Source organism: Pelodiscus sinensis, chromosome 9 (assembly GCF_052426305.1).
Source record: "Pelodiscus sinensis isolate ZL-2025 chromosome 9, ASM5242630v1, whole genome shotgun sequence".
In the NCBI taxonomy this organism is placed as follows: domain Eukaryota; kingdom Metazoa; phylum Chordata; order Testudines; family Trionychidae; genus Pelodiscus; species Pelodiscus sinensis.
The window spans coordinates 59,741,188-59,754,330 of NC_143060.1; the positions used below are offsets into that span (position 1 = coordinate 59,741,188).

General features: G+C 46.2%; 1 protein-coding gene across 1 annotated transcript in view; it reads right to left on the minus strand.

Moving 5' to 3' along the window:
* Positions 1-1,526: 1,526 nt before the first annotated feature.
* Positions 1,527-13,143, minus strand: part of LAMC1 (laminin subunit gamma 1) — a 155,108-nt gene continuing 143,491 nt past the window's right edge. Inside the window, exons 21-28 of the mRNA XM_014575427.3 lie at positions 12,768-12,905; positions 12,412-12,556; positions 9,303-9,452; positions 8,333-8,447; positions 7,593-7,792; positions 7,067-7,225; positions 6,031-6,130; positions 1,527-4,435 (exon numbers count right to left, since the gene is read on the minus strand). Of these exons, the coding sequence (XP_014430913.3) occupies positions 4,179-4,435; positions 6,031-6,130; positions 7,067-7,225; positions 7,593-7,792; positions 8,333-8,447; positions 9,303-9,452; positions 12,412-12,556; positions 12,768-12,905 (1,264 nt within the window). The 3' untranslated portion in view covers positions 1,527-4,178. The remainder of the gene's footprint in view (positions 4,436-6,030; positions 6,131-7,066; positions 7,226-7,592; positions 7,793-8,332; positions 8,448-9,302; positions 9,453-12,411; positions 12,557-12,767; positions 12,906-13,143) is intronic.

Genomic DNA, 13,143 nt, shown 5'->3' on the forward strand with positions numbered 1-13,143 from the left:
ATACAACTTTGAAACTTTATTACGGAGAAGAAAAATGCTGCTTTCCCTTCTATTTTTAAGTAGTTTTCATTTAACATGGCTCTGATTTTGTTTTTATTCGGTCTCTGCTGCTGCCGGATTGCATACATCTGGTTACAAATAAGGTGTGCGCTTGACTGGTCAGTTTATAACTCTGGTGTTAGTAACTCTCAGGTTCTACTTTATATGTAGTAATCACCTTTTTATGGAGGGGGAGGGAAGCGTGGTTTGTTACGTGGCAGGACAACCTCTCATTCGTGTGGGATTTGAGGATAAGGTTTTTGTGGGTTAAAAATGCAAGAAACAATGCAGAAGTAGGTGGGAGTGGGTGTAGGTATTGCAGGGCAGGACAGGATTAAAAAAAAAACAACAGTCCCATGCAGGGCTTTACCATTTGCATCAAATCAAGCAGGGACAGCTGAAAGAACACAGTCCATATTAAGGATGTTAAATATCAGTTAATTTACTAGTTGAGTAGTCGATGAAATTTCCATCGACTACTCTACTAGTCTATAAGCACTCCCTCTGGGGCTCCTGTACATGTCAAAGGAGGAATGTGGAACACTGCATGCAGCCCCAGGGCAGTGGGAAGTCCCGCTGACTCCCAAGTGTGCCAGCTTTGAAGTGTACAAGAGTTGCTAGCAGGGGCTCTTGTGCATTTCAAAACAGAAGTGCACTCATGGAGCACGGGGTCAGTGGGGGACTCAGAGTCCCCCGCTGACCCTGGGATCCATGCTGCGCTGCCGATTTGAAATGCCACGCAGAGTCCGGGGAGTCCCCAGCTGATCCCTGACTTCACACAGCATTTCAGCAGAACCCCGGGTCAGCTGATCCTGGATTCCGCAGAAATGCTGCGTGGAGCCTGGGATCAGTTGGGGAGTCCCCAGCTGACCTCGGGCCCCAGGCAGCACTGCCTCTTTGAAACAGTTGGGGATCAGCTGTGCGGCTCTGCCACTTTGAAATGCAGAGGTGGCATTCAAAGGGGCAGTGCTGCACAGCTGACCCAGGCTCAGTTGTGTGGCACTGCCCTTTAAAGTACCCCCTCTTCCCTGCACCCTTTGCTGCCTCTATCTGACAGAGGCAGCGGTGGGAGGAGGGGAAGAGGAGGTATTGACTAGTCAAGTCAACTGACTAACCGATAAGCATTTGGTTATCGAATAGTCAACTAGTTGACTACTCTTTAACATCCTTAGTCCATATATGAAGTATCAGTTATTGCCTTGGGAAGTTCTGAGAAAGTTAGCATCCATCAATTGAATCTTGTAGGAATTGAAATTCTTCTCGCATGATTCTGATTATGAGATGAGATCTCTTCACTGTTACAAATTCCAAGAGCAGATTTAGGTAAAGTCCTCACAGACCAGCTAAACCAAAACAATCCCAGGAGAAAAGACGAGTAAATATTCGAGCCCACAGATTGAATTGATTAGCCTTCATAAGGCAAGCTTTACATGCCAAGTCACCATGCACTTCCCCCAAATAAAGAACACTCAAAGAAACTCACAGTATAAGGGGTTACAAATATTCAGACTTTATTATAAATAAGAAATACTGTTTTATACATAAAAAACTGCAAGTGTCGCATTTTGTTCACCGCCCCAGACAGCAAGACCACAGATTAAGGCAAAAGCTGAAGTGAAGGCACATATGGAGGAGGCCACAGGCAAGAATAAAATGAGGGAACAGGTGTGCGTCCCCTGTGACAACCAGCATTCTACCAGCAGCCTTCTTGTCATCACATTATGCAAAGAAATAACTGGACTTATACAATGAGATATTGGGGCTGTAATGCAGTAGTGTATTAAAAGATTGCTTATAAAGACCTTTTTTTAAAAATAAAAATTTGTTAAAAACAGTTTAAGAAAAAGTGAAAAGCCAGAAACCTTAGGCCTGAGGTGAGCCAGGGCATGGAATGGCAATTTAGTATCTGCTCTTTCCACAGCCTTGGCCGAGAGGTGACTTGGTTAGGAGGCAGCCACGATACTAGAACAGCCAGCCAGGAAATACTGATAGGAAAGTCCCACAAGTGTGCTGTCGGACAAAGGCAGCTCTGCTCCACCTGTGGGATTAGGGGTATTCCAAGTCAGTTTTTGGTAAATTGTAACAAGCCCACGGTAAGAAGTAGGAAATGTGAGGGCTGGCTGGAAACCACTCCCCTCTGCCCAGCAGCAATGGCAGAGCCCTAAGGAGAGCTCTCACTTCTTGCACATGTAGGAAAGCTACAGATTCAGCTCTTAGACCTCTACTGGGCCTATAACAGTGCTACAGCTCTCCCAGGAGCAAAGCCCCAACCATCCAAAATCAGCATGTCACGTCCATTGGTCAGAGACAAAGAAGGTAACGAGTTTCTTATGAGTTACACATTTCAGAGTCCTCCTTGGGGGGCTGGGTGCCCCATCATTGGGCTGCATACACAGGCAAGCAGGTTATTGTTAATACCACAGAATACAGATACTGCAAACATAAGGGAGAGAAGAGAGCAGGAAGCTGGCCAGGGAGATGCCTGACCTCAAAGGAATAATAGTGGCAGAGATATATGGTGCATGTATGGTGATGGCTAAGAGGAAGCAAGTAGAGAACAGACCGTGCCATTCTGGAAATAGGACCGAGTATATTTACACACACACAAACACACACACACACACACACACACACGTACGTACGTAGACTTCCTCACTCTGTAATCATGATAAAACAGACAGACACAAAACAAAAAACCCACATTCACTCAAAAATATCAATCTGAAATAATTAATAGCACCAGTGTGTGTCAGATAATAATTTCTTCCCCGCTACGCAAACGTACAAAGTTGCATAGTGTTTAAGGATAGATATATGTGAATCTTAAAGGCAGGGAGTGTCAGACCGATTTAATGAGAAAACTCAAGGGGTTGGGGTTAAAGGCAACCCCTCCCCCTACCCTACAAGGTAGCTTAATTAGGTGGGAGCAGGTGACATTGAGTTGGACAGAAGTTCTGAAGCGGCAGCCATGTGAAATACTGTGAGTGCTGGATATCTGCCACAAGACCTAGGTCTGAACAATCTGTACTGCAGCATTTTAGGAAGACTGGGAGATCAGCAGGAAAATGGGAGTAGGATGAGTTTTGCCTTGGACAAAGGCAAGCCTGATACTGTAGTGTAAAGACACCATCCCCTGATAGCAAGAGGGTGGAGAAACAGACCCTTACAGACACCCATGTTCTATCTGAAGATATCACAGCTTCATATTTAGACAGGCTAACTGATAAGAGCTCTTTGCTTTCTTCTTCAAAATTATCTTAGTGGCTTAAAAAAACCCTGTCTCTCTGTAACCCTGAATGTTTTCTTTTGAGACTCCTAGTAGCTATTACTGAGGAGATCAGAGCTGATCACTTGCAAGCTTCCCTACCTGAAGAAAAAGCTCAGGCAGCTGTTCACAGATATTAGACATTTCTGTTCTACAGGCCAACAGTAATGTTTTGAGATCTATCACCTCATTCCTCTACCTTTCCTCCCACCAGCTCTTCTCACAGCTGCATCTCTCTCTTCTCAGCAGAGGGGTATACTGCATGCTAGACAGATGCTAAATCATATGATAGGTGGCTACCAATGTTTTTGATTAGCCATTAATTTATGTAGATCTGTTTAAAAAAGAAGGAGGTGGTTAATACCTGAAGAAGGGGATTAGCGTTCTTTATGAGTGCAGCTATACTGGCCATTGTAGTAATACTTCGATAGCCAAACCTTTCCTTCATAGAAACAGAGAAATCTGGGACTGAGGGGGGTTTAAGGTGTAAGGGGGAAGAGAAGAAAAACGAGATCTAGTTTGCCCCACTGTACACCGGCTCACGTGGTCGTTTCTGCACCACAGTAAGAGTAGTCCAAAACATTTCACATCCTTGTGCAAATCAAAGGGAGGTGTGTATAAGAGAGGGGCAGAGTGGAGTGTTGAGGAAGAGAAAATTTATTTAAAAACTTTCTGATGCCCAAAAATGGATATTTAATTTGCTTCTCTTTAAAAATCTTTGCAACTTTTCCTGATTTGGAAAGAAAATAGCAACTGTGAGCAGCGGAGAGCTGGGGATTTGAAGAAGGTAATCTGTGTGTTAAGGCACTCCATAGCCAAACAATTGCTCCACCAGACGCTGGGGGAATGCCCCCACCCCACCCCCAGCACACCCTTAGGGTTTCTCAATGGACGGGGTGTTGAAACAGCCAGATGGCAAGGTCTTCTTGATGTCTTCCAGATTGTTAATGTCTTTCAGGATATCTTCAATGTCCCTGTTATAGGCCTGTATGGCTTCATCCTGCCGCCTGGCTGCATCCTCCAATTCAGTCACTTTCCGGTCCAAGTCACTATCTTTCATCTGATCTTTGGCTGTATTCAGAGTACCCTCGATTTCATTCAGTTTGTTCAAGTCCACTGGGTCCAGTTGCCCTAGAAAAATCAGCAGCACACACACAGTGAATTCCACTAACACTTCACAAGGCTGTTGGCTGCTCGAAAGCATTTACCCAGGAGAATGCAAATGATGGATTAATACAGTGGAACCTTATTGGTGAAATAACTGTCTTCATGCAGCATTAACACTAACTGGAATTGCTACTGGGACTTTCAATACTGTGAAACAAGGCAAAACTATGATTACGCTTCACAAGATGGAGTTTCGGGTTAAGTGGGTGTCTGAACCACACTTACCTGAACCCACTATGAATAAACAATAAGTATATCATCAAGTCTTTACCTTTCGTGCGTGACAGCTGATTTTAAATTATCCTAGCTCGCTGCATACATTGTGGGCCAAGTCTTCCGCAGCTTTTTACAAGCTCAGAATCTGGCCCTCGGTTTTCAATAATTCATTTTAAAATATTCTCTTTAGTGGAAAAAGTTATAAATTACATCTTCTGCATTCTTAACACAAGCTTTGCTTCTATCGTTTATAAGGTTATGTGATCCCTATGAATGAATCACAGCTGTGCAATATACAGTTAATTATTCTCTACTAACTGTACAATGTACATCTAAGTGTGTTACTGGGCTGGGGCTTTGCAAACATAGGAGGGATTTCGGCAACTCCTAAGGTCAAGTCTCGGGATAAAGCAGAATGCAAAAAAGCAAAGCATTTATCGTAAATACACATTCTTCTGACAAACTATTCCTGGCAGGACAAAACTCCAGGGTAGGGCACTATGGGAGAAGAGGAGGGTTTACTGAGATAGGGAAAATACTTTCCATAGTAATTAGCTGAAGCCCTGCAGCCTTTTGAAGGATGCTGTAGAGAGCCAAAAGTCAGTTGTTGCTATTATTTTACTTTTAATTTCTATCAGAGACTCTATTGGTGGCCCCCTTTGTAGGTGACTGTGGCTGAGAGAGAGGAGGGTAGAAGGGACTACCTGGTTCTCTCTCGATCCTTTGTTTTTACTCTGAACAGGAGCTTTTCTTTTCCTCCTTCTGTGAAGGAGCCAGGGCATGCTTGTCAAAAGGGCTCTAGATTCCCCTAAGCAGCAAATTAAGATCATGAACTTATTTATCCAACAGGATCTAGAAGGCTTTTCATCATTTCCCTGTTCTCCTTCTCTGCTGGAAGACCATCACAGGAGAGGGAGTAACCAAAATGTATGTAATCCTCCAAAAGCAGAAAGAAACCAGAGCACAGGAAACAAAAGAGGACAAAGAAAACTCCTCACAAGCAACTGCCAGCCTTCTAACATGTCTGCTAGCCTTTAAAGCAGTGAAGTCTCAGACACTGTGAAACTGAGTCACATCCGCAATGCTCACCCAAAGCAGCAATGAACATAGTACACCTACACAACGAGCCTTTGAGGATAACCCATAAAATATTGATTCAGAAATAAATAACTTAATGGATCATTAAATTCCTAGCACCCAGATTGTCAGGTGAGCAGCCAAGCTAATCCAACTGTGAATTTTTTCCAGTTTCTGCAATAAAACAACATGCTGAAGAACAAGGCACAAGTGTTTAGGAGTAGAATTCTGGGAGGGGTGTGGATAGCTGTAAATTAGATATATACCTAGCTGTCCCAGAAGGTCATTAATGAGGGTGAGCAAACTGTTAACAGAGCTTTTAGCTTTTCTTGCATTGTCGTCTGCCTCTTGGGCAGCTTGTGAAGCCTGTAAGGGAAAAAAAAAAGGTGCAAATGCAATGATGTCAGAGTAGTCAAGATCATAACAGATTTACCTCTCATCATAGCAAAGCTTCCCTATCCAATGTTTGCCATCCTAGAGCATGAAACTTGCCCAACAAGGACACAAAGGGCTAGTTTCATACTCTATACACTGTTTTGCATCCCTGACTGCTCCGTATAGGACAATAACCCCTATGAAACATTTCAATTTTAGATCTGTATTACAGCGCATGGGCACGTGCGTATCTCAACACAAAAATCAAATGACTTGGCTTTCAATGAGAAAAATTAATAATGGAGGAGGCTTCCATTGGACGACAATCGCTCTTTCATTTACAGATGGGGCAAGTCTTAGGTCACGGAACTCTGTTTTTCCCAAGTTGTGACAGTGCTCTGCAGCTAAAGTTAAAGGATGCATTATATTCTAATCCTAGTTCTTTCATTCTCTTACAAAACTTAAGAGGAAAAAGTCACTGACTAGACTGAGACCTGAATCAAATGTGTTTGGAACAGGACAGTCAATAAGATAACAAGAATGACAGAGCCAACATACCAACTCTCACCATTGATACTAGGAATGTGAATGGGTAAGCAGTTGATTTTATACCCCTTACTGGTTGATGCTTACCAGGTAATGATTAACCGGATAACCAGGCAACAATTAACTAGGGAATGATTAACCACGGGGAGCAGCCCCTCCAGCACCTATGTCTCCAGCCCCACTTGGCAGGGGTTGGAAGCCAAAAAAGCCAGCCTCAGCCCCAGGGTGGGGCTGGAAGCAGGAGCCCACTAGTCGGTTAACCAATTACAAGCTAATGTTTAACCAGTTAACTGATTAACTGGGATTCGATATCCCTAACTGATACTGTATCCAGTCTTCCTACTGTCCCACACACTGCATTCAGCTCCCAGAGTAACTCACCATGCCTGCCATCATCATATCCTGATCAGCCTCCTCCTGCTTCCTCTTTAGCTCCTTCTCTGCATCTTGCAGCTGTTTCAGCATGTCATCCACTTCTTTGTCCAACTCTGTCACATCAGAGAAAGTCTTGTCGGCCTCAGACTTTGTACTTGCAGCATTCTAAGGACAAGGGAGATAAAAGGTTCAAAAAGGATGCACCACATAGGATACAAAAGAAAATTCTTCACCCCCTTCTTTCACTCATTACATCCCCAAGGGCAAGTGTCCCAAGGGAAGGTCAGCTCAACCACACAATTCAGGAGATGATTTTACACTAGCTAATCTCACCCCCTGGAATTTACACAGTGGGTTCAGAAAGTCATATTAGCTCACCATGGCTTAACACAACTCAGTAAGTGCACAGTCCCATCAGGATCTATGGGAGCCGAAAGCAGGTTTTTTTCTCCTTGTTTTATTTTTTGTTTTACACTCCATTCATTTCACTACTTCACAAAGAATGACCCAAACAGTGCTGGGAAAATCTCACCTTCTGGACAGAATTAGCAATTTTCTCAGCATCATCTGCTTTGCTCTTGGCTTCCCTGGCATCAGCAGCAGCATTACCAAGTGCCAGCTCTGCTTGCTGTGTCTTGTTATTAGCTTCAGCAATGGTTCGGGTAATGGCAGGAATCTTCTTCAGTGCTCCCTCAGCGGCTGTCTTGTTATCGTTCACACGCTTGTCAAAATCTGGTAAAAATGCAGGCATTGTTTGACCTACTGTTCAGGAAGACTCAGACACTTGTCAGGCCAAGGAAACTCAGCCAGCAGCCCAGCCTATGCTACCTTTAAATTGGAGGGAAGAAAAATGACAGGAGACGAGGGGCAAGTAGATCAATGCTTGGAAAGGAGTGAGACACACACGCTGGTGATATCACAGGAATTAATCCAGGACATACTGACTGACTGCACAGGCTATCAGGGCAGGATTTACACTGATATAGGGACAGCAGACCAAGTTCATTATTGGCTTTCTACCTCCTAGCTTCCAGAATACCAGTGACTGCTAATGGGAGGGGGTTGAGGCTTAGTACGCAGAATGCAGAGGGAGGCTAAATTATAAGAAGTAGAATCTAGCAATGTAGGTTGATGGTCACTGTTGGATGAAATGCTAGTTTCCAAGAGTGACAGCTTGAACCACACAACTCCCTAACCCAGCCTGCCTCTGATGAGGAGGCCCAGTCACTATACAAACCATGTACAGATATTCTCCCTAGAAGACTCTGATACCTCTCAGGTTGCTGAGAATGTCATTGGCTTCCTCTAGTGTGTCCCTTCCCTTCTTGGCGGCTTCTTCAGCCAGAGCTTTGGCAGCATCGGCTCGGGCCAGCAGCTGGTCGGCAGTCTAGAGATACACAACCTAGGTCAGCAGAGTCTCCTCTTCTGCAGGACAAGATCTAGCCATACCAAAAATGTGTCATGCCGGCAGCCCAGCAAATCCCAGCCCAACACAAGAAAGTGCTCAGCACAGGAAGTTCCCTCTAAGCAGCGAGGCCATGCAGCTGCCTAATAAGCCTCACGCAGGAGCTCAGGGCTGCCGAGGCAGCTCCCTGCTGGGTCCAGGGAAAGGCAAGCTTGTTAGCCACTGCAAAGTTCTCCCCCCACCATCCCAGCAGTAGAGACCTGTCATAGCTAGCAGAAAGATGCCTTTCACCTGACTAGGGCTGCTGTGGGGGGGAGGGAGAGAGAGAATGCGAGTGCTCTCCTTCCTGGGGAAGCCTGTACTCTAAAGCTCTCATCCCTAACTCCCGCCCAGATCCTGCATCCCCAGCCTTCATCCCTGCACCCCAACCCTGAGCCCTCTCCTGCACCCCAAACTCCTCCTCTCCACCCCAGATCCTGCAGCTCTTGCCTTCCAGTGAGAATCCAAACACCACTGCATTCTTCTCTCGTGGTCAGAGCCTGCTATTCATCCCTTCCGCCCACCCTCATGTCCACAAAGCCAGTTATTAGCAGTGTAAGGGTACATCTAGACATCTGATCAGCTGTTTGTCGGCTCAGCGCGGCAGCCATGTAAATTTAAATGAAGCGGCGATTATTTAAATCGCCGCTTCATTTTCCTATGCCTGGTAGCCTAATCTACATGCCTCTGGCGACAGAGGCATGTAGTCTAGACGTACCTTAAGTCTCGAATCTGCTTTGTAATTTGCTTCCTTAGGGTCACTTCAGGAAGTAAGAACCTGTGCACAGCAGAACTAACCTGTTGTTCAGTCCTTCCTTTCTCCAAGAGATTCTTCACTTCCAGCTCCTTCCCTTTCATGTCTTCTCTCAAATCCTCATAATCCTTCAACTTCCTGTCAATGAGCTGACCCAGCTCCTCTGCTTCCTTCTTGATCTTATTTGCCTCATTCTGTATGTGGAGATCGGAAACAAAACCAGCTTCTGTGAACATAACAGAACTTCTCAGCAGGGAGACAGATATACTGTGAACTTTCTAGTGCACGAGAGAGACAGAAGCTGCAGTTACACTCCTAGTATTAATTTATTATTAATTTGATGCTCAAGAATTCCTAAAAGGATCAGGGCCTCACTTTGCTGAATGCTATACAGGACACATAGAAATAGAATCATAGAACACTAGAACTGGAAAGGACCTCAAGAGGTCATCAAGTCCAGTCCCTTGCCCTCATGGCAGGACCCAGTACCATCTAGACCAGTGGTCTCCAACCTTTTTACACCCAAGATCACTTTTTAAATGACAGAACAAGCCAAGATCTACCGTCCCCGCCCCTTCCTTAAAGCCCCGCCCCTTCTTCTCTGTTCTCCTCCTCTCCATCACTTGCTATCCCCAACCCTTATACTGCTGCTTTTTTCCCCCAATTCTTCTGTAGGAAGAGGTTTTTCCAACATTTGGCCTGTCTAGACTGGACCAAATGTCAGAAAAACCCCTTCTTTTGGAAGCCCCCTTATTCCTCATGGAAAGAGGAATATAGGGGTTACCGAAAGAGCACATTGTTCTTCTACTTTTTTTAGTGGAAGAGCAAAACGCATCCCTGGATGCAGAAGAGTTTTTCTGGAATATCTCCTGCAGTCTAGTCTTACCCTCGCTGGGTAGGCTCTAGGGTGGGAATGAGGGCTTTGGGTGTGGGAAGGAGTGAGAGGTGCAAGCTCTGGGAGGAAATCTGGATTCAGGAGGAGGTGGAGAAGGGGACACTGGTTCGGGGAGGGGGCTTCAGGCCAGGCAGTGTTGGGGTCAGATGTAGGGTTAGGGTACTAAACAAACCACAGGGTTGTGGATATCAGGGTGCAGGAATTTGGATTAGCGTATGTGATGGGCTCAGGGCAGGGGATTCCAGTGTATGATGGGTTCAGATCAAGGGTCTGGGGGAAGGGGGAGTGCAGGAGTGTTATGATGCTGTGGGTAGATGGGGGTTTGGCCCCAATTAGGGGTTTTTGGCCAGGCTTCATTTTTAAATAAAATACTATGTCAAACACAAAAAGTTTCTGCATTGTCTTTATTTATGAGAAGGGCGGGGAACCTGTTTTGAGTGAGGGGTCACTGACCCACAGAAAAGTCAGTTGGGGCCACACAAGTGAGATGCAAAATAAAAACTGCTCTAAAACTCCCACAAGCCTCACTAATGTGGCCCCAACTGTGCTGGTGGGAGCAGGGAACATGGTATTGGGGAAGGGTGCCAGGGGGGTACCAGGATAGGGGAGAGGGTGCTGGGTAGGGTGCCAATGTGTGCTGGGACAGGGGACAGGATGCTTGTAGGTGCTGGGGCAGGAGACTGGGTGTCGGGGTAGGGGACAGAGTGCTGGGGCAGGGTGCCAATGGGTGCTGGGGCAAGGGCCAGAGGGCCAGTGGGTTAGTGGGTTCTAGGGCAAGTGCCTGGGGCAGAGGACAGGGTGTCAGTGGAGGCAAGGGACAGGGTGCTGGCAGGGGAGGGGACAGGGTGCCAGTGGGAGCAGAGTGCCAGTTGGAACAGGGGGCAGAGTGTTGGCTGGGGCAGGGAATCCTCCGCACGCGCCTCCCCCAGAGGAGGGAAGCTCTGGTAAGAGCCTCCTCCTGGGACTTCTCCCCCCGAAAAGGAGGAAAGCCCCAGAGCATGTTTCCCCCTGGGACTCCTCCTCCCTCCCCTGCATGCACTTCCCCCCGGGACTCCTACCTCCTCCCCCGCAGAGGAGGGGAGCCCCGGTGTACGCCTCCCCTTCCCGGAAGCCCCAGCACACGCCTTCCTCCGGGACTCCTCCTGGCGCGCCACAGACCTGGAGGAGGGGAGCAGGCAGCGCACTTCCGGAAACCCCGGAAGTGGTGCGTAGCTGCCGGCCTTCCCTCCACCCCGCGGGAAGCCGGCACTACCTCCATTTTCGAAGGTAGGTAGTGGGGCTTCTTGGGGTGGGGGGATTTGGGAGGGGGGCCCTGAACACCTCGCAATCAACTGGTAGAGCCCTCCCAATCGATCAGTCGATCGCAATCGACGGATTGGTGACCACGGATCTGAACAATCCCCGATAGATGTCTATCTAACCTGCTCTTAAATATCTCCATAGATGGAGTTTTGACAACCTTCCTAGGCAACTTATTCCAGTGTCTAATCACCCTGACAATTAGGAAGTTTTTCCTAATGTCCAACCTAAACTTCTCTTGCTGCAATTTAAGCCCATTGCTTCTTGTCCTATCATCAGAGGCCAAAAAGAACAATTTGTCTCCCTCCACCTTGTGACACACTTTTAGATACCTAAAGACTGCTATCATGTCCCCTCTCAGTCTTCTCCTTTCTAACCTAAATAAGCCCAATTCTTTCAGTCTTCCTTCACAGGTCATGTTCTCTGTCTAAACCTTTAATCATTCTCGTTGCTCTTCTCTGGACCTTCTCCAATTTCTCCACATCTTTCTTGAAATGTGGTGCCCAGAACTGGACACAATACTCCAACTGAGGCCTATGCAAGAAATAGTTCCTATGTAAGAAAGCTTCCATCAAACTCTCTTCTAGTACGTGTGGTGGCGGGGGGGACGGGACAGGAAAGGAAACAGTTTAGAGAGCTCAGCATTAGGCCTAAGATTCCTGCATCCCCTGAAAGCAGCTTCAGATAACACCAGACGGTGACTCGTCTTTTGTCCTTTGGAACTGGATAAATGGAGAAACATGCAGTTTCCTCTGTGCATGTCTCTCCAATGAGGACTCAAATATCAAGGTCTTGATTCTTCCATACAGACAAAAATTACATGGCACTTACACACACATGTTTTAGCTTCAGTACTGATTGCAAAGCACTTGAACAAGGCAGTAGTAATGTATCACACCAGTTCAGGTTTGCGACCATTGATCTTTGAACACGCCGTACACGTTGCTTGACTGAGATACCTCTAGTGCCTTGGAGTCCACAGCAGGAAGACTGGTGAGATTAGCATAGATCTGTAGGGCTTTATTCCCAGCTTCCTCCGCCTCTGCATGCACCTTGTTAGCCTGTTTCTCTAGGTCTCGAGCAATGTTCTTTGCTTGATTATACCTATGACAACAGAGTATCCGGTTAACCTAGGATTTCATTCTCTTTCTGAATCAGCAAGTGAAGGATAAAGCTGTCTTGGCAAAAGTGAAGACAACGGTTGAAATAGAGAACTCAAGTACTTTCCACCAGCCAAAGTAGAGAGGACATTTTATTTTAAGCACCATCCTTTCCCCACTCATACCAAGGGGAGGATAATCTGTTCCTGACTTACTTCTTGTTGAGTTCATCGATATCATTTGCAGTTTGGTTCTCTCCTGCCAGTGTCTTCAACAGCAATGTATAGGCCTCTGTGGATGTATCATTTGCTGCCTTTGCTATGCGCACAATGTCATCGGCTTCTTGTTTGTGTCTGGACAATATTACAGAGGGAAAATAATCTAATTAGGACTAAGAGCTACATTTATTCCCAGCTACCCATTCCCCTTCCTCTCCCAGTAGCAGTGTTAGGGGGCTAATAAAGAAGTGTTGTTGCTCATCCCACTGCCAACATACCAGTAAAGCCCATGAGGGCACTTGCAGGGTACTATTATGATTTTACATGTCTATGAAGTTACGTGCAGGCCAAAGGCTGCCCCCATCAGTAATAC